Genomic DNA, 23,783 nt, shown 5'->3' with positions numbered 1-23,783 from the left:
CTGCCGGGGAGGTGCCGCGAGGGGCGGCGCCGCTCCGCCCACTCTGAGATCCGCCGCTCCGGGTTTTCGCTACAGCTGCAGAAAGAGCGAGGGAAACTAGATGAAAAAGCACCACACAGGCCTTGGCTGACTCCTGGGAGAGGAGCGGGAGGAGCGGGTTAGATCTGGGGGCGGGTCCATGGGCGTGGCCGGAGCAAGCCTCGCCCCTGGCAGAAAGGCCGGTGGCTCTGTCTCGTCCAGTGCTCAGAACAGCGGTCAGTCATCAAGCAAATGTGATGGCCAGTTGCGTCCGGCCGGGCCTGGCCCTAGACGCCAGGAACCCGGCACCGAGCCGGTAAAACACGGTCATTGCCCCGTGGAGCAGACATTCCAGAGACAGACAATAAACTAACACAAGACACACGAGGCTGAAATAAATGCCCCGTTGAGCATTAAATTAGGGTGATGTGATGGAGAACGAGTGGGTCGCTAATTCGGATGTCTTGGTGAGGAGAAGCCTGGCTGGGAGGTGCCACTGTAGCCGAGATCTGAAGGCAGAGTAGGAGGCTGCGGGCGAAGGTCGCTCCCCTGACAGCGAAGCTTCGCTTTCCCTGGGGAGTCCGACTCCGGGAAGCTCACTCCGCCAAGCCTCGAGGGAGCACACACTGTGGTTCGTGTCTGTAGGGCTGTGCGCTCACTGCACAGTGGTCCCAAGCGTTCGGTGGCCTGGAGACTGAAGGGAGGCGGGGACCCCAGCGGAGCAGAGAGCACCCGGGGTCCTGTCCTCGGGCTAGCGGTTCGGGGCGCGGCCTCTACGTGCAGGCGGATCACAAAATCCGGCACTGGATCCGCCGGGGCCGCGGGCGCCGCAGGATGTGGGCAGAAGGCAGCCCAGCCGAGCCTTAAATCAACACCTGCGGCTCCCCGGGGTGCCGCCGCTGCGGCCCGCGGCCAGGCCAGGCAGAGCTAGGCCGGAGAAGCGGAAACTCTCTTGGTCGCCCCCGCCGCACAGCACTCGCGCTCTAGCCTCCAGACCCCAGCCCCAATTGTTTACAGTGGCAAACCCAGGCAGGCACAGCGAACCTTCGGGATGAAATAACCAGGGGCCCCGTGAGTCCCGGGAGGCTCGGCGGGGCGCTGCTTCTTCATCCCTTGCTCAGCGTGCGCATCGCCGCCACGCTGCGGAGTTCGCAGCCCTCCCAGAGTGCTGCCACCGCCAACTGTCCCTCTTCCCTCCTCCCCTAGCACAACCCTGGCCCCAGCAGCAACTTGGCTCCCGCGATGCCTCACTGCGCCTGCCAACTGTCACACGCTCCTCCGAGGCTGTCAACGGCAGAGCGTCGGGTGCAAACACGTGGAGGCGAGCGCAAACTGCCCGGGCAAACAGGGATGCCCGCGGTGCTGTTTGACCCGCGTGGGAATTAGAAATTAGGTTGCAAAGAAGTAAAATCGAAGTGCAATATTGTATTTTGCAATGTTGTATTTTTAAGTGTCGATTGTATTAAATCACCCACTTCCGCTTTAAAACCTCCAGTGGATACCGATCACTTAGAATAAAAGCGAAACTGTTAACTCTGGGACCTTATCTCCTACACGTGCTCACGATACTTTGTCTACAGAGGCCTTCTGGCTGTTAGTCACCAAGTTACATCCAATCATTCCTGTTGCATGTTCCTCGTGCAAGAACTGTTCCTTCTGCCTGGTACCTTACCTGGCAGTTCCTTCTTGTCTGTAAGGTCTCAACTCAAATGTCATCTCTGCAGAGAGCTCTTCCCTGACCACACCATCAAAAATAGGTCCACACATGGTCTACTCTAAAAAGACTGAGCCCTGCTTTAATACCTTCACAACAGTCATCGCTGTCTAAAATAACGTTTTTGTTTGTTCTTTCATTATTATCAATCTCCCTCTCAAGAATGCAAGCTCCACGAAGTCAGGGTCATCACCTTCATAAAGGGCTGTATCCTAATCCCTAGATAAGTATGCAATAAATAATTTGTGAATGGATGCAATGGTATTTTAAGTTCTAGTTGACGTGCAACGTTGAAAACCCTTCCAGAGAACATTTCTGTATTGAGTGGTGTGTTTGTGATCAGTACAGAGAAGGTGTCTATATCATATGATACCTCAAAGCTGCTCTCTTCCCATTGTGTTAAAGATAATCAGAGCCTTTAGGCTGCCTCCTCAATGTCCCCCTCCCAACTTCAGAACCAAAAATAGGAAGTGAACCACAGGGGCTGGTACGTAAATGTTCAAATATTATATAGTATATGCAGTGCTGGGTTTTGTTAAAAGGACCCCACACATTGTATTGCTTAGATAAGAGGCTCTTACCTATATTTTAGGTCATGTCATGTTCCTTTGGAGTTATTTTTGCAATCAAAGCACTTAGTATCAGAGATATTTAAAACTCCACAGCTTGTTAAATCCCCTCACCTCACCTCACCTGTAAGCTATAGTCTATCATGCTTTTAAGTGTGAAACACGTTACCTTGTGTTTGGTCTTAAATACTTCAGTTCTACAGAGACTTGTAAAAAGGCTTCACCATTGCACTAGCATATATAGGTGGATCATCATGTCTTTTGAGATTTCTATGGCATAGAGACAAATAACTTCTTTATCCTCCCTTTGCCCACCTCTTGCCTCCCATCCCTCCTGTTCCTACACACACACACACACACACACACACACACACACACACACACACACACAAATACATTAAGGACCATTTAAAGGCTTGTGGGTTGGTACCGGGGGTAAAAAGAGGAAAGAAAATCAAAATGTTTCAGAATCCTACCTACCCTCAAAAGAGTGAAAGTGAATTTTGTTTTGTTTGATTCTGGGTTTTTATTTTTTGGATACCATTTTACATTTCACTTCATAAAGCCTTTTTGAGGGAACACAATTTCACGAATTCACTACTGAAACCCATTATGTTTCAGTCTTTAACCTCCTCCTACCCTCCCACACAGAACTTCCTTTTTATTTAAGGGCATAATACTTTAAATTATTATGAAATAACTATTTACTATCAGAGGAGATAGTGTGACATTATCTACCATATTCATTTACTATTTTCAGAATCTTTGATGTCTACCATTTACCATTTGAAAACCAAAAATTTGGAGGACTAATTATGATATATAATAAATAGCATGAAAGGAAGATATGAGCTCCTTGAATAACGAACAGCATTTATTTATAAAGGAGCAACAAACGTGCTAATCAGTGAAAACAGGAACTTTTTTTCATCAAAATAAAGCACTTCCTATACTATGGATCAGCTAACCCAGACTTCATTTAACAGAGAAGGGAATAGAAGTCTAAGAGGTTAGAAGATTTACTCACAGTCCAGTGGCAGACAAACTAGAACTCAGGTGGTCTGTGTTCTAAACCAGAGCTCTGGAGTTTCCTGTTTCTTCCCTATTCCCACAGGGAAATTAAGGTCAATGACAATAATCCATGGGAGGGATATGAAATAGAGAAATATAGCTAACTTCAGGCTACTGGACTGCTATTTCATCGTTCAATTGATATTCCAATATAATTTACTGAGTTCCATGTCACATTTAGGTGTAGCATTATTAAATATGCTTTCTAATTATTTTGAAATAAATAATTAAAAATACATTGATTCAGTGTACATGTTTGAAAATGATATTTGTTCAACACTCTTGAATAAATGGTGGATGCAGCTCGCTGCCAGGACACAGATGACCACCATGGGGTTTCCAGCCACTTCAAGGACTGGAGGGGTCAGTATCTCATCACTCCTGTAATATTTGCAGCACACATGCTCTGCATCAATTACGATGCTTGAAATTGTATCAAATTAAGAAATGCTTAGAGCACAGAGGAAAGCAGAATAATTCTCCAACAGAGTTCTGGTATAGCTTAGACTTTAGCAAAAAGATTCAGCCAAATGAAGTGAAAGGTTATCAGGAAGGAGCAGTTATATACTAGCTCAGATGCTTTGGACTACAAAACCAAAATGCTGAATTAAACCAGTTGGAACAATATGCAAATTTACCATCTCACATAACAAGTGCAGAGGTAAGGCCGTCCCCAGTCAGAGCTCCCCAACCTCATAAAAATCCAGCTTCTCCCTCTGTGTTTCTCTCTGAGCAGTTTTCTGAAAGTCTGAGGACCGTGTAGTCAACAAGGTGGCTGTGTCAGGGAAGAAGAAAGAACCTTTTCTTTGATGTCTCTTTCTTAAGAGCAAGGAAACTTTTCTCAGAAACACCCTACTAGAACTCTTCTTAGGTTTCACTGGCCAAAACTGTAAGCCAGTCCCTGGAAATGAAAATGGGGTTCCTGTGATTGGTGTCTTAGACAAAGCAGAGTCAAGGATCACTTCCCTTATTTCATCTGGGGGAACAAGGGAGCACTTGGACAAAATCATTTTTATTATTCAAAAAGGAAAAGGGGTTAAGCAACCAAAATGTTAGGCAGGTCCACTTAATGTTATGAATACTGATATATTTTAATAATATTTTGATAATTTTTTCAAAACCCTAAGACTCTTGTACAGGAAATGTAAAGACAGAGCCCAATTCAATGTAATTTTTCATATGATTGATCAATATAACTAGGATTACAAACCTAGAAATGATATATTATTCAATCTTTAATTTTGAACTGAAAGTAACTACCAAAATGGAAAAATATCTTAGGCATTTGTATTAGTTTGCTAGGGTTGCTATAAAAAAATACCATAATCTGAGTGACTTAAAAAATAGAAAGCTGTTGTCTCATAGTTCTGGAAGTTGGAAGCCCAAGATCAAGGTGTCAGTGGGGCCATGTTTCCTCTGAAGGGAAAGATATGTTCCAGGCAGGCCTCTCTTCTAGTTTCTGGTAGTTCCTTGACTTGTGACAGCATAACTCCAGTCTTCACAAGGCATTCTCCCTGTGTGCATGTCTGTGTCCATATTTCCCCTTTTAATAAGGATACTAGTCAGATTGAAGCAGGGGTCCATCCTGCTCCAATATGACCTCATCTTAACTAATTACATTTCCAACCATATTTCCAAATAACATCACATTCTGAGGTACTGGGGGTTATGATTTCAACATATGAATTTTGAGGGGACACAATTCAGCTCATCATAACAGCATGTATATAATGGAAATAAAGAAGACAAAGTTGAAGAAAAATTTGGTTTCCAAGGACAGCATCAAGAAGTGAAAAGACAACCCAAAGAATGGGAGAAAATATTTGCAAATCATATACCTCACAGGGGACTTGTATCTAGAATATATAAACAACTCTTACAACTCAGTAATAAAAGACAAATAATCCAGGGCTTCCCTGGTGGCGCAGTGGTTGAGAGTCCGCCTGTCAATGCAGGGGACACGGGTTCGTGCCCCGGTCCGGGAAGATCCCACATGCCGTGGAGCGTCTGGGCCCGTGAGCCATGGCCACTGAGCCTGCGCATCCGGAGCCTGTGCTCCACAACTGGAGAGGCCACAACAGTGAGAGGCCCGCGTACCGCAAAAAAAAAAAAAAAAAAAAAAAAAAGACAAATAATCCAATTAAAAATGGGCAAAAGATCTGAATAAACATTTCTCCAAAGAAGATATACAAGTGGCCAATAAACACATGAAACGATATTCAATATTACTAGCCATGAAACAAATGCAAATCAAAACCACAGTTAAGATACCACTTCATGGTCTGGCTAGGCATAGGCATAGTATGGCTAGAATCAAAGAGCCAGATAATAATAAATGTTGACAAAGATGTAGAGAAATTGGAACCTTCACACACTGCTGGTGGAGATGAGGCAGCTGTGTTGAAAAATAGTCTGGCATTTCCTCCAAAGATTAAACATAGAGTTGCCATATGATCCAGCAATTTCACTTCTTCAGCCAAAAGAATTGAAAATTTATGTTCACACAAAAACTGGTACATGAATGGTCATAGGAGAGTTATTCAAAATAGCCAAAAAGTATAAACAATCCAAATGTTCAACAAAGAAGTCAGTTACAGAAGATCATATATTGTATTATTTGATGTTTTCGAAATGTCCAGACTAGGCAAATCTATAGAAACAGAAAGTAGATTAGTGGTTGCCTAAGAATGAAGGGAGGGAGGAATGGGAAGTGATTGCTAATGGGTACAGATTCCTTGTGGGGAGGTGAAAATGTTCTAAAATTGACCATGTTGATAGGTGCACAGCTTTGTAAATATACTAAAAACCATTGTCTCTGACTGGGGCAAGTTGCTTAACCTCCCTGGGTTTCCTTTTCTCCTTTGCAAACTAAGGACAGCTACCTCCCTCTTAAGATTATTGTGAGGATAAGATGAACTAACACACCAAAAATGCTTTCAGCAGAGACTGGCACAAAATAAGCACTAAAGAGGTATTTGCTATTACTATTAAATGTGAATTGTAAACCTTTAATTCCATGTAGATTGCATGCAAAAAAGATTAGACACACAAAGTATAATGAGAGAGCAAACAAATTTGTATAATGCTGACTTATTTTAACCTGATAATTTAAAATAATGGGGTCCTGAGGAAACCAAGTTTTTGGTATCGAGTTTATATCTGTCCTGCATCAGGAGCCTCGCTAGGCCAGCAAATGGCAGAGATGGTGGGCCCTGCTCCAGCTGTGAAAACCAACCACAGACCCTCTTTAATAAAAGTCAGAGGATATAAAAACTATTTTTAGAAATGATCTCTAGCTGGAATTTTTGATTGACTTATTCTTTCTAGGGAGATGTTTACACTCCTGAAGATACTGATTCAGTTTTCATTTTCCTTTATTTCTTACAGCTATGCTGAAATAGAGCGTGGTTAAGGTTCATTCCTATAAAATGTGTCCTTCAGATTTTTGTTTGAGCATGAGAAGGTCCTGTAATGTTTATGCAGAAAATTGCACTTGACTGTAATTCTTGACTGACTCTAGGCTGGCTCAGATGCTTTCTTCCTCCCTCTGGCTGATAGCTGCCAGCACAGGCTGTCAGTCAGTCAGCAACGGTTGTGGAGTGCCCATGGTGCCGAGAGACCAAAGAGAACTGAAAACAAAACAGGAGCTAAAGTTTTGCTTTTAAGGCTTTACAATACACAGGGCCAGTTAAGACCAGCACACAGGATATATACATAATGCATAATACATGACGCCGAACTATACAATCATGGTCTAGCAGGACCATCTGATGCAAAATTGCCAAGTAGGCTTGTCTCTGAGTTCTCCGATGTCCCATTTTCTATTTTCCTTCCTCACTTCAAGGTGCTGCTTCACACAGTCAATACATATTTATCAAATGCCATCTGTATATAATACCCATAAATAAGAGATACTGCCCTACAGAGCTTCCTACCCAACCAGTCCTTTCTGGGGTATTGCCTTCATTCCAGAATCCACTCCCCCAGTCCTCTCTTCCAGCTTCAGGGTCTTCTCTCCTTAAGGCCCTTTTGTCAGCTAGCTATAAAGAAATATTAATTAAAAAAAACAAAGTTGGTCTTCCCTGGTGGCGCAGTGGTTGGGAGTCTGCCTGCCGATGCAGGGGACACGGGTTCGTGCCCCTGTCTGGAAAGATCCCACATGCCGCAGAGCGGCTGGGCCCGTGGGCCATGGCCGCTGAACCTGCGCGTCCGGAGCCTACGCTCCGCAACGGGAGAGGCCACGACAGTGAGAGGTCCGCGTACTGCAAAAAAAAAAAAAAAAAAAGTCGTACTAAAGCATGAGTTAAAGCTTAATATTTTAACTTTTATTAACCCAAAGGAATGAATCTGTAATGGTGGAATTACAGAAGAAAAGGCTGCTGGATAAAGGGAGATGTATTTTGGAAAAAAAATCCATGAATTTCCTTTTTTAGGCAGCACTTTTTAGATTTGGCTTTGCAAGGCCAACACTGCAGGTGTTATTTCTTTCCGGATTCTCAGTGAGACCTGGTAGCCCACAGTTGGTATACTCCCTTGGACTTCAACTCTAAACACCTAGGCTTCCCAAAGAAATAGTTTACTGAAAGTAGGAGAATAATAAGCTTTTCCTACCTGGTAATGGCATTTCTACAATATAGAACATTATTATTATTATTTTTTTTTTGCGGTACGCGGGCCTCTCACTGTTGTGGCCTCTCCTGTTGCGGAGCACAGGCTCCGGATGCGCAGGCTCAGCAGCCATGGCTCACAGGCCCAGCCGCTCTGCGGCATGTGGGATCTTCCCAGACCGGGGCACGAACCCATGTCCCCTGCATCGGCAGGCAGACTCCCAACCACTGCGCCACCAGGGAAGCCCAGAACATTATTTTTATAAATTTATTTATTTTATTTATTTATTTTTGGCTGTGTTAGGTCTTCATTGCAGTGTGAGGGCTTCTCATTGTGGTGGCTCCTCTTGTTGCAGAGCCCCAGCTCTAGGCGCACGGGTTTCAGTAGTTGTGGCTCGTGAGCTCTAGAGCGCAGGCTCAGTAGTTGTGGTGCACAGGCTTAGTTGCTCCGTTGCATGTGGGATCTTCCTGGACCAGGGCTCGAACCCGTGTCCCCTGCATTGGCAGGCGGATTCTTAACCACTGCACCACCAGGGAAGCCCAGAACATTATTTTTAAAACAGTGCTTTGATCAGTAGTGTCAAAACTATTATCTATAAATACGGCACAACTTAGAATTAAAAAATACAAAACTGTAAATGCTACCCAGCCTCTCTCATGAACCAACAACTTATTGTTTCTTTTTTATTTTTCATTTTGTTTATTTATTTTTGACTTCATTGGGTCTTCGTTGCTGCACGCAGGCTTTCTCTAGTTGCGGGAAGCGTGGTCTACTCTTGGGCGTGTTGCACGGGCTTCTCATTGCGGTGGCTTCTCTTGTTGCAGAGCATGGGCTCTAGGCATGTGGGCTTCAGTAGTTGTGGCTCGTGGGCTCTAGAGCACCGGCTCAGTAGCTGTGGTGCACGGGCTTAGTTGCTCCGTGGCATGTGGGATCTTTCCGGACCAGGGCTCGAACCCGTGTCCCCTGAAGTGGCAGGAGGATTCTTAGCCACTGTGCCATCAAGGAAGTCCTATTCATTGTTTCTTAAGTGACCTAATTCAGCCCCCCGAGTGTGAGTTAAATTAACTCACTCAGGATATAGGGTCTGACTCCTATGGATTCTGTCTGGATCACATAGGTTGTGCATACTTATTTCAGACCAGATCTTTTCTTTAATCCTTATCAGCTGACATATCTCTACCTGTTTACCCCCTCACCAGCTAAAATACTCTGTTCGTCCTTCTAAGATTTCTGCTATTACTCTTTGACTCTATATCTGGAGGTATGAATAGAAAGAAAATAAGGGCTTCCCTGGTGGTGCAGTGGTTAAGAATCCACCTACCAATGCAGGGGACATGGGTTTGAGCCCTGGTCCAGGAAGATTCCATGTGCTGCGGAGCAACTAAGCCCATGCCCACAACTACTGAGCCTGCACTCTAGAGCTCGCGAGCTACAACTACTGAGCCCACGTGCCACAACTACTGAAGCCCGCGCACCTAGAGCCCGAGCTCCGCAGCAAGAGAAACCACTGCAATGAGAAACCCACGCACCGCAAAGAAGAGTAGCCCCTGCTTGGGGCCACTACAGAAAGCCCACGCTCAGTAACGAAGACCCAATGCGGCCAAAATATAAATAAATAAATAAATAAAATTTAAAAAAAATAAAAGCAAGAAAATAAAATTACCTATCAGCAACCTTATACCATGGAGACAACTGTTTCTCTTTTAGAAAAAGTTCCCCCATCCCCTTCCCCACCTCTTTCCATATTTAAGTTTTTAGAATGTTCTATTTATCCTTATTCCAACTCCAACTCAAAATATTAGAAGTGAGTTAGGATTTCCAAACTTACTAGTTTATTAGAAAACAGTTTTTAAAGGCGAGTACAGTTCTAAAACTGAAAAATAATGTCCTTTGTATCTTTTAAGTCTTTTCACAGACAATTTGCTCTGCCTACTTTAAAATGAGGTTTGTAATTATAACAGAGGTATTGTTTGGATGACTAGAGGAACATGCTGGGTGTATTAACATGGGAACTCCTTACAGAGGCAGGAACCTGAAATATTGTATTGAAAGAAAGAAATATGGTATAATTCAACAGCGGAAGGCATGAACTTTGAAGTGTGGGAAATCATGTGTGTAAATACCTAAAGATGAGAATTAATGAGTCATAGACTGAGAATAGAAAACTGGTTACTCAACCTTATCTGGGAGTATGGTAGAAGATGAGGACTTCGGGGGAAAGGAGAACAAATTAGCAAAAGATCTTGAAGTTATGGTTGAAGTTAAGTTTGAAGAAGTGATTGAGGTATAGAAAGGTTTTTCTATCTTGTTAAGTCTGCATTTCTCAGACTTTCTAACCATTTCTCTTTATGAATATTGGAAAAATTTTCCTGATTTAAATCCTGAACAAATGGTCTGTTTATACTGCTAACTTCTTAAGTATGATACAGTATTAGGCACCCACAACTTTATTTCTGAGAAATCAATACTACACAGTCAATACCACCAACCAGTTTCCATCCTAAGGAGCCTCTATGTAAAAGTGTTCTGCATTTGCATATTGGAAAATAAATTATTATGGTTTCTGGGAATATGCTAGAGTAGGTACCCTAAACTTCTTGCTAAAAATAACTAAAAATGTAGAATGAAATATATTTTTAAATTATTTTAATGCATTCGTGACCTGAAAAGTTAGTAAGGAATAGTCATGGATAAAAAACTAAGTGAAAGCAGGAAACCTGAGGGGTCAGCAGAAGGCTGAAGTCAATGTTCTCCTTGACGGCATCTGAAGCTTCAGTTTTTAAGCCTTTGAGAGCAGAGGGGACAGAGGACAAAGCCTGGGCCTGCCTGAGGTGGGGAACATAATAGAAAACAAAATTCAGGTATAGTCTGTTTATAAACGACTCATATGAAACTAAAGGATACAGAAAAATTCAAAGTAACAGGGTACAAAAAGATGTATCAAGCAAATACTGAATCAAAAGAAAGCAGTGACATAGTTTTGTAAGTATCTGGAGAAATTGTACCTTACTATGAAAAAGGATTACTAGATACAAGAGATTAATATTTGATACTGACAAGTAAGAATATAGGGGTAAGAAGAAAGTGAATTAACACTGCTTTTCAGAAAAATAATCTGACACTAACTATTAAAATATTAGATTATGTAAAATACACATACGCTTCAACCCAGCAAACCCACTTCTTTCATAATCCTTTTCACCCTTTCTTCCTTATGATTTGGACACATGACTTTGATGAGATTAAGGTTTTAGGAAGCAGACAATATAATAAATTGTTGATTTAGAGTCTGTAAATGTAATTATGTGTTGAATGAAAAATAGTGACATAGTTGAATGGAAATAAGGTCATAATGAATTTAGGTAAAGAGGTATTTGTTGCAGAGTAAAAATGTGGCCATTATAAACAACCTTGTGTTTGGTAGACATTAATGTTTTAGTAGAAAACTAGATCCCGTGACTATTTAGAGGCCTTCCTTGCATTTTGGAATGGAATAAACCCCTCCTCCCCACCAAAAAAAAATTCCAAACAAAACCAAGAAAAACCCTAGGAACTTCCCTCAGAAAATTAGGATCTCTCCTAGTAGGTCCTGGCCAGGCTTGCTTCTCTGGAACCTCAAATAGACCCAATGGCATAGCAAAGAATGAAATGCAGAAGTATGAACATGAAGTAGCACAAGAAATTCCTGTCATGGTAGTAAGCTGGACTCTTGAGGGCTGAAGGGCCTAGTCTCCCTGACACAAACCCTAAGAGGGAGCAAGTCATTGCTCTGGGCTCCCCTGATCTGGAAGGTTTCTTATTCTGAGTGGGCTCTGGAAACCACAAAATTTTCCCTGTGCCTCTGTGGGGAATCAGGGAAGCATGGAGAAGTTGTATCAACTCACATTCCATCATTATTCATGATATTGTATATAACGTTTTTACAACTTGTTTATTCATTCAAGGTAAAAGAAAGTAAAACCAACTTGAGCCAAACCTTAGTTTGTTTTGGGGGTCTGGCATCCACCATAAAGGTTTTGAAATACCACACTAATAAGTACATTTCTTTAAAAAAAAACTCTTTATTCGTTAAAACATTATTGGCACAGTACTTCTCATGTTCATTCTCATCAAATAATAAAATTTCCACTTTCTGTACTCAATTCTTAAGAACCTGAGAGATTAAAAATGTATTTAACTAAAGACTTAAAAGGAAGAGAATTAAAAACTTGGAAATTTATGGTAGATGAATTACTACACAAGAGAAAGTACTTTTCTTATTCATGGAAATGTTGATGGCACAATTCTACTGAAACTCATACATATTTACTGCTTAATTTACATACTATCTTGGTGGAAAAATAGTATTCTTTACTCTTTCAGTTTCCTTATGCTACAGTACATATAATTCTAGAGTGATATCACTTAGGTGTTATACAAACCTTGGTAGGGCCATGAACAGGTCAAATCTAGAGTCAAAGGTGCTTCAAAGACTCCAAGAAACGATTTTAAAACAAACTTAAAAAAACATGTATTGGGTCATGCCCATGGTCCATCCAAACTGTATCCTGACTCTATGGTAACAGAGGAAGGGCTATAGACCTTCATGATATCACTTCAAAATGGATCGGAAAACACCCTGCCACCCCACTCCCACCCAGATAATCCCAGCCTCCTTCCATAACCCAGATAAGCCAATCATCTGTGTATTGATTCAAATCTTTCTAGAACTTATTTATAGTTTATATGTGGATCATTACTTTATTAAATTTACTGCCTGTATTTAGAGTGGTGTTTTCTTTATTTATTCCTAATACCTTAGTCAAACAATTAAGGGAAGCATCTAGAAAAGCATTTTAGAGATCAAGAGCTTCCCTTAAAATATGAAGAAATGCCAAAACTGGGTTAGAAAATATAATTATACATTTAAATAGTTACATTAAACCATAATTTAATCCAAAATATACACCACAGTATGATCTAACTCTGCAACTTTCAGAAGATTTATTAAAAATGCAACAGTGCCTGGATTAAAGTGGTGTCATCTTTCTCCCCTGTGCCTCTGTGACTACAGATTTAACTTCACTTAGAGATGATCTCAAAAGTCTACTTTTGAGGCTCCAGCCAAGAGGCCTTCCTGGCTTCCTTGATAAACCCTGACATCTAATCTCTAATAATCTGAGATTTGGTGATAAAGTCTCTGTTTTCTTCATCTGTATGCTTCATAATTTAATTCAGATTTTACATGAATGGTAAAAATTAAACTATCCATGCTGAGTTGAGGGAGCTGGAGAGTAAGAAGATGGAAGGATGCAAAAGAAAGAGTTTTTTGCCGATTGGCTGTGTTTCCTTGGAGGTAACCTGGTTGGGCTAATTCCAGGATTCTATGCAAGGTTTAAAAAAAACAACAAAGAAGCAAAGTCGTAGTTGCATAATGTCAGGCATTGTAGACAGTCTGTGTTGCAGCTAAACTATTACAGCTATATTTATCACTACATCTCTACATATCTCCATTACTCACAAAGTTTACTTTAAAATAGGCTACTGAACTGGCCTTCCCTCACCCCAGCATCAGACGTCTGTCAGCTCGAGATGATAGCTGAGCACAGGTAGCTGTGCTGGCTGATTTCTTGAGGCTTCTTACTGGTTAAACTATCTGAGACTTTGACTTGAGCTTTGCCCACTTCATGTAGACACAGCCTGCATCTGATGTGCTGTTTCTATTGACCATTTAAATACTAATCAGTAGCCAATTCCTCAGGATGGGAAGATTCTTCTCCAGCCACTTAATATTTTTGGATATGGTTTCCAGAACAATTTGAAAAATTTCCAGATGTGATCCTTGAGCCTTAAGAGATTCAAAGAACAGTTTCACCTGAAAAATAAGCAAGAAAAGGATAACTGATGTGGTTCATAAAACACTTTCTCTTCCAAAGGGTTTCAAAACAGCTTACAAATTACACAAACACAGGCGCAAGCATTTCTTTGTCAATCTCTGAAAGGTTATCTTCTTCTTCTCTTTTTGGGGCATAATTATTATTTCACTTTACCTTCAAACAATAGATAAAATAAGACAGGAATGACAAATCTTACAAGTGAGCACACTGTGGGTAAAGAAGTTAAGAGATTGAGCCAAGGGCTTCCCTGGTGGCGCAGTGGTCGAGTCCGCCTGCCTATGCAGGGGACAAGGGTTCGTGCCCCGGTCTGGGAAGATCCCACATGCCGTGGAGCGGCTGGGCCCGTGAGCCATGGCCGCCGAGCCTGCGCGTCCGGAGCCTGTGCTCCGAAAAAAGAGATTGAGCCAAGTCATAGAGTAAGCAGTGATCTGAGATTTAAGTACTAGAATTCTGAATTTACTTGTAAAGTAAATAAATTTAAGATTTATTGTGGAAAGAAGATGTAAAACACTAGAATGTTTTTAAAAAAAAGTAGAATTACCAAAAAGAGTAACTTTGTTAAAAAGACCTTTATGCACTCTTCCAACCTTCAATATAATCACTCAAGTGATGATACAATATGAATGAAATAATACAAAAGGACTCATCCTTCAGGTATAATTTCCATTTTGAATGCTATGAACATTAGTCCTACCCCTTCCATTTACTTGTTATGTGACATTGGACAAACAGCTTATTTTCTTTCTTTTTTTTTTTTTTTTGCGGTACGCGAGCCTCTCACTGCTGCGGCCTCTCCCACTGTGGAGCACAGGCTCCGGACGCGCAGGCCCAGCGGCCGTGGCTCACGGGCCCAGCCGCTCCGCGGCACGTGGGATCTTCCCAGACCGGGGCACGAACCCGTGTCCCCTGCATCGGCAGGCGGACTCTCAACCACTGCGCCACCAGGGAAGCCCCAGCTTATTTTCTTTTAATAAAATAACAACTTCAAAGCAGATTGCATCTAAGTTTACTTTCAGTTCTACAGCTTGAACATTTATTTTTAAATTGTTAGCGAAAGAGAGTCACAAACCTCTTGCAACTCATCCTTGGAAGAAAAGTGAGATGTTGTGCCAGAGATGATCATTCTTATGGGAAATGAGCCCAACTCAAATCTGAAAATAAAAGGAACCTCATAGATTTAAGTAATAGAAATAATGACCTTATGTTTATAACATGCTATATATTTAAAATATATAACATTAATAACTATATGATAAATTTGTGCCTTGCAATGGATACTATTACCACAAGAATAACTCATATTCATCCAGTAAAATCTGAAAGCTATGAAATTTATCAAATTTGACCACAAGATTAAAATGTAAATAAAGCTTTTTTTAGGAAATATGACCAATGTTTATGTTTATATTTAAAGCAGTATTCTCTACATTTTTGATTATACACCCATCAATAAATATTTTTTGACCAAGAATTTCCCAATATACATATTTTTATTTATGAATTATATGCATGTACTATGTTAAAGGTAAAAAAGAAAATTTAAGAGCATAAGATAACAAATAATACATGAGTATTATTTTCTTCTTGCACTGTAAGGCATTGTCTTACATACTTCCCCATCTCATTTTGGACACCACTGTGTTAATACATTATGTTTATTGGGGCATTGTTCATTGAACTCTCATTCGAAGCCACAGATGGCATCCTTCACCCCAGTGTCTTATATAGAGAATTTGCCCCACAGGTCAAAGGGATTCATGCTGTAAAGCAGAGCATAGATACATCTCAGAAATGGTGCCAAGTCTGGACTGTGCACCATGGTTGGGCAGGAGGATAATTTCCAGTTACGAAAAATATCTACAGCATTGCAGAAAAGTCTGACCATTTCAGGAGGGGACAGAGAGTCATGCAGACAACCAAACCACTGATTCCAGTAAGGTCTTTAAGGAAAGACATTTTTAAAAACGCAGCTTTTTAACTATTCAGTCTCACGTGGACGTCAACCCCTTGAAGGTCCGGGAGTGGGGTAGAAATGTGCTTTTTACTGACAAAAAGCTATCTCTGAGGACTCTGAGTCCTTTATGGCTAAGAAATGAGAGGGAAGAGGAACTGAGGATGACTGACATCAGAGATGCTAACTGATACAAAGATAAACAGAGCAAACTGCACAGCTCTTTCATTCAGGGTATTTTCCATATAGTTAATAAGTGACATTTTGGATTTGGATGAAGAGTGGCTGAGCACTTAGCAGGAGGTTTGTTGTGAGAGAAAGCAATGCCATCCTGTACATTCCAATGGAATCTAATCATTGTTGGTTTTTCTGGGACGATTTTAGGTTCAGGAGCATACTGAGTGAGCTCTAGTTTTCCCCAAAGGTGAAACCCCAGAAAAGACTCATAACCTATCCAGTTTTGGAGGGGGGGGCTCCCAAAACATTTCTGATTGAATTTCTTTTAGCTACTCCAAGCTCTCCACTGTGCCACCTCCCCAGGGGAACTGGAAATAGGGATTAGTTCTCTTCAGAATTCCTGAAGTTTTTTTCCCCCCAGTGTTTGATGTACTATATATGGCTTCAATGTATTCTTCAGGGTTGGGGAGAGAGCCAGAAGGGAATGGGGGGATGGGGCTGATGACTGGATTTAACTGAGCTCTTACTTGTTCCCAGCAATTCTTCATTGCCTGGGCTGAGTAAGAGAAATCTGTTTCCCATTCCCTTTATTTCATTCCTCTCACTTATACCTGGACAGGGCACTTTGGGCTACTGAGTTTTAAAATTGACAGACTTCATCAAACTATTTGAGTAAAAATGGTGTCATTGGGATCATTTGGTTATACATGGTTTTAGGCAACTGAGATATCTGGGTGGAAGAACACACACTGGATGTAAACAAATACCAACTTTTTAAGGAGATGGATCCAGTTTTCTTTGACAAAATTCCAGGCTAATTGCTGCCCCTTTGGATTTCTGGCAATTGCATGAAGAAGAGGTGCCAAGTCCTGTGTCTTGATAACCTTTCCTTCCATTCCTAGTTCAATTAACCTGAAGAAATAAAAATCACTTAATTTTTCATGGTTTGTGTTTTATAATGGAAATTAACTCAGGCTATCAGTATATTAGAAGAATCAGAGAGAAAGAGGCCTGACCAAAGTGTGATGTACCAAAAACAGTAATAAAGTCTCTACTGGCTAACATTTTTACTATTCCAATCAAATTTCTACTTTTTTCTAGAAGTAATTTTATTCGCTTATTATTTCAAAGAACTTTGATTAGCATCTTATATACATCTTATATTAGCATCTTAAAATACAAGATGATTAGCATCTTGTATTTTGTACAATAATTTTCTGCCAAGGTTCTGAAAGTAAAACATAGCTATTTGTTTAGTATCAATCACATGTTAATAACTAAGGAATATCTGTTTTGCATTTTGTCGATATATATTTTTGGAAGTAAAGTCAAAGCGGTTCAAATTCTGATTCAGTTATTATTATATGCCTTTGAAATTGGTGGCTGAAATTTTAGTATCTTCCCTGAATATGTGTAAGTTTACTTTTAGCAATTTAGTTAAATTCACTTACTTCATTAACTTTTCCTGATGCTTGCTGGTTGACAATGCATACAGAATTTTGTTTTTTTCAGCACCTGACAATGACAGTTCGTATTGCTCTAAAAGGTAATTCCATCCTGCTGTTGTTTGAGCACCCACGGAGTATACAATCTTTAAAACATCTGTTGGGATACTGTAATATTAAGCACAAATGTGAAAAAAACTTCTATGAAAGAAAAAATTCTTTTTTTCTTATTATGATTTTAAATTGCTATAACAGAATCACCCCTGAGTTATTTCCAGTACCTAGCATATTAAACCTTTTTTTCTGGCAAATTTTTATAAAAATATTTTATGTAATTCTACTTTGCAAATTATTTGTGGTTTTTTTCCTCCTGATGATAAAATGTTAACAAGGATAATAATCATAAAAATGTAAACTACCTGGAGATGGAAACAGAAAGTTGATGGAATGAATAAATAAAAAAGGTGATTTCTGAAATATAAATGCACTCGTTTATATAGAATTCTATCATTAAATAGCATATATTGGTGCTATATGATTTTTTTAAAAAAGATTATTACTTGTTGCTTTAATGTCACATTAAGAGTATTTTCTAGCCTGTCTGAGGGTTATCTGACTCTCTAGGTGTAGAGAATTATATTTTAGCACAGCTGTTTAGAGTTCAGTCATTTTATAATTCTGTAAAACTGATAAGATGCAATATTATTAGTTTCTGTCCACCTAAAGAAGACACCATGGTTTTGGGGTTTTATTGTCCTATAGGATACTAACTAGTTTTGATTTTAATTTGGTTATGATTTTTAATCCCAAATATCATTAGATCAATAATAAATGATATTCATATTGATGGCTTGGAATAACCAAAACACAGAGAAGTAGGGATGGGACAGGAAATTTGTATTTATCATGCAGGGACCATAAGATTGTACTAGTCTCTATACAACTTATTTAACTGTCAAAGCTACCCAGTGAGATAGAAAAATTATGCTAATTTTTAAAAAGTAGAAATAAAGCTTGGAAAGGTTAAGTAACTTGCACCAAGGTGACATACTAGCCTTTCTGGAGATGGGGTTTAGACCTATGGTTCTAATCCTGTGCTATTTCCACTGTACTATATGTATTTAAATATCCCAAGAGACTTTGAATCATAAAACAAAAAGTAATTAAATTACATTCCACGTTATTTTGTTTTAGTGTGTTTTAGTGTACAAATTTATAAAACTTGGTAACAAATAAAAAATAAGTTCCTTGAAGGTAGAACACATAGTTGTTTTGTTCACTAGTTTATTCTTAGCACCAAATGCAGTGCCTGGCACATAGGCAACAGGCAAAGCATTATATTTTGAATTCATGAATGAAGTAATCAATTAATCAATAAAAGGAAATTCCCCTTTAGGATTAATACTACTGCTTTTGAAGTTTAGAAAAAAGAAACGTACAATATATGATTATGTGTTCTTGATTACAAGCTTAAATGAGATTTACCCAGAATTTTTTCATAGGCATAGCATCCTGTTCAACAAGTTGAACCATTATATCTACTGGACTTGAGTTACTGCAGGTAAGATCATCCCTCTTATAACTAGCATGACGACAGAATAATATTCTGTTGTGTTATAAGGCAACAGATGTCTATATTTTAGCCTCACTCATACAGTTCATTTAAACATGAACAAAAAGAAGAGAAAAATATAGCTAAAAGAAATTTTTGTTCTGAAACTGATTTTAAGCCTAAATCCCAAAGAGTGAAAAAGTCCAAAAAGAAGAAAACGAATTATTTTTTTTAAAGAAGAATTCAAGAAAAGATTTCAAAAAGCTCACTGAGATTTAGTTATGTGGAGATAAATTATAATAGCATTTCATAACAATTTGGCAGAGGGAAAACTGACACCATTGCTTTACATGGTACTAAAGTTGTGAATTATTTTTCCTATTTTAAAAAGGAATTTTCCTTAATTCATATACAGATTTGATTTCTCAAAACATCCACCTGGAGAGTCAGAGTTTTAATAGCAACAATATAAAATCATGTGTTGTACAGAAATCAAGGCTTACATTGAAAAGATCGTGGCGTCTTTCAGTACCTATGGGTTGCAGCTGGTAAACTAAACTGCAACATAATCCTTTTGATCACAGGGCATCTACTTGATTACAACCACTACTGGAATCGATTTCGCCACCATACATATCCTTTAGATGGCCCAAATCATCAGTTTCCTATCAAAGTTGAAACTTGGGGCTAAGGCTCAGGTGTGGTATTGGTTAATGAAGAAGTAAACACGTTTAAAAAAGGCACGCGCCCCCCCCCCCCCCTTTTTTTTTTTAGTTTCATCAACTGATCACTGGTGTTTGGATTGCATGAACATTTCACATTGCTTTTTACCTTTAAAAGGCATTACTCTTGGAGATTGGGCAGGTGCCCTGCTGGCCTCCACCCTCTGGCCATCTTTCTGGTACCATGCTAATGTGTATTAGCTCTCCCCTACAGGTACTTAAACCTCACTTCCCACAAAATCTATCCAGCACTTGCTATGTGGGAGCATGAAACAAGGGTCTGTAATTCCCAGCATGTTTTTTTCTTCTATCCTCACTAAAAGATTTTAGATCTAATGTCTTGCATGATCAAAGACTTTTACATCAAAGTGAAAGGAGCAAAGAATAGGACAGAAGTCCAGATCTACTTTAATTTTCCACTGGATTCCATCCACTGAGAGAAGAGTTCGGTTGCCTTCTGGATGCAAGGAGCATGGTTCAGGTAACAGGCCAGCTTCAAGAGAGCCGAACGAAGCCTTCTGTCCCAGACCGAGCCCTCGTCACACCAGCTTTGCATGTCAATCACTGGCTTAAAATACTGGAGAAGGTAATGCTGCAGAAAGCATAGGATGGTTACAGAAAGGCTAAGTTTAGTTCTTAACCCAGCTCTCACTCACCCATCCAAAGGGTTCAACTCTAAACTGTCTGCATGAACCTTTCCCAAAGCATAGAACTACTTATCTCTATATTTTGCTTCTCTTTTTCTGGCCTCCACCTACCAGAGTTAGTTTCTCCATTAGAAGTACAATTTAAGCTTGGTGCTTTGTGACCACCTAGAGGGGTGGGATAGGGAGGATGGGAGGGAGGGAGACGCAAGAGGGAAGAGATACGGGGATATATGTATATGTATAGCTGATTCACTTTGTTATAAAGCAGAAACTAACGCACCATTGTAAAGCAATTATACTCCAATAAATATGTTAAAAAAAAGAAGAAGTACAGTTTAATTTCCTATCTGAGGGGGGAATACCAAGTGATATAAGATAAAATCACCTTAGGAGGAATGTTTTGCTTATGATCCTGGCACCTAGCTCTTAGGATGGTGATGACAAGGAACGAGGGACATCTAACTATTAGGTGCTTAAGTGTTGACTGTGCTATCAGCCAGTTTCCTCAGATTCTTCAAGATTTAACCCCAAGAGTTCACACAAAACAGAACAAGTCTCACTGATCCTCCAGGCACTGTGTATTTTACTTAATGAATTTTCTGAAAGAAACACAAACCTTGAGATTTTCAGTGACATCTGAAACATTCCTTCTTTCCGTGATGTGGTAAAACAATTCTAGGTATTCCAGGCCTTTGAGAAGTGCAGGGATGCTTGTTTCATGTTGGAGATAGCGAGTCAGGTCAAGGGCTTTGTCTAGAGTCAACCTTCCTGCACTGAGGTATAAAACAAATGTCAGTGGTTTGTGCATATCTTACAGTTCTTAATATTTAAAATATTAAAACAAATATGATATAGAGAGCAATAACAGAAGCAGATCATTATATTCAGACCATTTGGTTTAAATCCTAGTTCTGCCACTGACTTGGGCAAATTAACCTCTCTGGGCTTCAGCTGCCTTCCCAATACAATGGGGATAATAAGAGTATCTACTTTAGTCCTCTGTTGTAAGGATTAAATGAGTTAATATAGGTAAAGTGCTTAGACTAATGTCTAACATAAATAAGTGCTTTGTTAATAAAAATATCAGCTAATATTAATGTTTAGTACCAAATAATATCAAATTTTCATATATTTGTCATTCTCTAATTGCCTAATTTGTGGGTCTGAATTGTTCCTCCAAGCACATTTGGAACTTTGAGGACAGGTGCCATGTCTTTTGTTTCTTTGATGTACCCCCTAGAGCCTAACAGAGAAGCAGCACTTATTCTGAGTGGGTCCAAACAAGGACTTTCAATTTTAAAGAATCTATTTAGATTCTAAAGTGATATGCCTTCTCTACATTTTCCTTTAATGAGAAGAACAAATAACAAAACTATTATTCTGAATATCAAAACATTAGGATCTCTTCTGTAGAGGAAATAAACCATTATACTGTCACTTTTGTATACTTTGTCACTTTTTGTTTTCACATGTGTTTCTGAGAAGACCTGTGTCCCTGAAGCATCTATAAACCATTCTTGCCAGCATCCAACTCCCAGATTAAGCATAATAGTTTTATATGGAAACAGATTCCAGAACAAAGATATCTGTTTTGAATTTTTCATTAATATAATGCCCTACCTCCTATGGGTTTTTTAAATTTTAAATTCTCATCTAAAATGAGGGAACTAAAACTAGAAAGAAGTGACATTAAATGTGAGCAACTTTTGTTGTGACTATACTCTTCTCAGCCACAATGACATACTGCTTTAAAACAGACTTAATAGTAAAATTTCCAAACATTTCATCTGAAGACAGAGGGCTGGACCATATGCTCTATGATTTTATGGTCTGCTATATTTTTTAAAAAACAAATCCACAAAATGTCACTATTCCTGCCCACATGTGTTAAGTGTCATAATACATGGTGCAGTAGATAAGTATAAATATAGTCACAACCTTTAAAATTTTAAATCTAGTGTACAATCCATTCATTACTTTGCTCACATTGGGGAAATCAATATGAAACTGGTAGAGAAATTAAGGAAGAATTGGCTGCTTATGTTTATTCTTCTTTAGACTTTCCTGGAAAGACAAAGTGTTTTCTTTCCTTTTTCCCATTTATCATCAACAGAATAATACGTAGAATAAATCAGGTCACAAGGTCTCCAACAGAAAAAATATTAAGGATCAGGTAGAGTATTATGCATTGTAAGCTTTTCCTATTCTAAGAATTTCTGTAATGTACTCGCTTTATTCAGTGTGACATATTATTTCCTTTCAGATGCTATAAAGTATACGAAGAGGATCAGTAACAGGAAGAAACTAGGTATTATATTCTAGGGTTAAAATTTTTAAAAGAATGTTTAACACATAAAACTCACTTTATATTAACCTTGTTTTTCTTTTTAGCCCAGTCTAATTTATTTTTTACTTAGACAAATGCCATTATTTACTCTTATATAGAAAAAGTCTATCTACTTATTTATATAAAGTTTCGGCTAAATAGTACCTTTGTGAAATAAACTGTATTCCTGAGGAAACAATTTGGGGCTTCTTTTTATGGTGTTGGACTTAAAGAAATAAATAGTTTACCTGTAAGGAAATTATGGTTGTCATTTTAATTCCACCCAACTCAGAGGAGATCCAAGTCTTAAATTATATTTAACAATAAGTATGAAAACCCAATTGAAATGAATATGCATTCCTGGGTCAAATTCTGTCTCTGAACTAAATGTGATCACAGATTACATCCTTTAACTCTTAAATAGATATTTCACAAAGCAGGGAAGGAAGAGATATATATCACCAAAGCAGAGTAGCAAGTAAAAATATTTAGACCTATTATGAGATGTTAAAATTGTTTTCTTATATAATTACTTTTATTATAAAAGTAATATAAACAAACTACAAAACAATTGGAAATTAAGGGGAAAAAACTCATAATTTCATTACCTTACATATTTACTAATAGCACTTTGGAATATTTCTTTCTGTTTTTGTTTCTCTCACCTTTAGCTGTTTTTTTTTTTTTTTTTTTCATGTAACTGCAAACATAATAATACCTAAGCTTACATTCTGCTTTTTTTCCAATTTCACATTATTTGAAATGCATTTTTCTATGTTTTCACTTCACCTTCCCATTCAACGCATGATCTTTTAAACAATTTATATTAGATAATACTAATAATGCTAACAGCTACCATTTATTGAGCATTTATTACTGTACTCAGTGCTTTATCTACATTATCTTAAGCAATCCTCAAAACAACCCTGCATGATAGACATTATTATTATTGGAGTTTTAAAGACTAGAAAAGTTTTAAAGACTAGAAAATTTAGGCTTAAAAAGGTTAAATACCTTGTCAAAGGTCAAACAATAAGTGAAGAGGTAGTACTTAGTTGATATGTTTTAAACCAAAATTTGTACTTGGAAGTTCATTAACCAGTCTAC

The 23,783-nt window shown here is 39.0% G+C and overlaps 1 protein-coding gene across 1 annotated transcript in view; it reads right to left on the bottom strand.

The window, feature by feature from the left end:
- Window positions 1-12,021: 12,021 nt before the first annotated feature.
- The window catches only part of ERAP2 (endoplasmic reticulum aminopeptidase 2), a 39,798-nt gene continuing 28,036 nt past the window's right edge, over window positions 12,022-23,783 (bottom strand). The window contains exons 14-19 of the mRNA XM_067731304.1: window positions 20,967-21,123; window positions 20,111-20,295; window positions 17,436-17,597; window positions 16,756-16,896; window positions 14,926-15,007; window positions 12,022-13,834 (exon numbers count right to left, since the gene is read on the bottom strand). Coding sequence (XP_067587405.1) covers window positions 13,691-13,834; window positions 14,926-15,007; window positions 16,756-16,896; window positions 17,436-17,597; window positions 20,111-20,295; window positions 20,967-21,123 — 871 coding nt within the window. The 3' untranslated portion in view covers window positions 12,022-13,690. The remainder of the gene's footprint in view (window positions 13,835-14,925; window positions 15,008-16,755; window positions 16,897-17,435; window positions 17,598-20,110; window positions 20,296-20,966; window positions 21,124-23,783) is intronic.

Source organism: Pseudorca crassidens, chromosome 3, assembly GCF_039906515.1.
Source record: "Pseudorca crassidens isolate mPseCra1 chromosome 3, mPseCra1.hap1, whole genome shotgun sequence".
Taxonomy (NCBI): Eukaryota; Metazoa; Chordata; class Mammalia; order Artiodactyla; family Delphinidae; genus Pseudorca; species Pseudorca crassidens.
The sequence above is the reverse complement of the archived record's forward strand: the minus strand, read 5'-3'. Positions and strand labels throughout refer to the sequence as shown.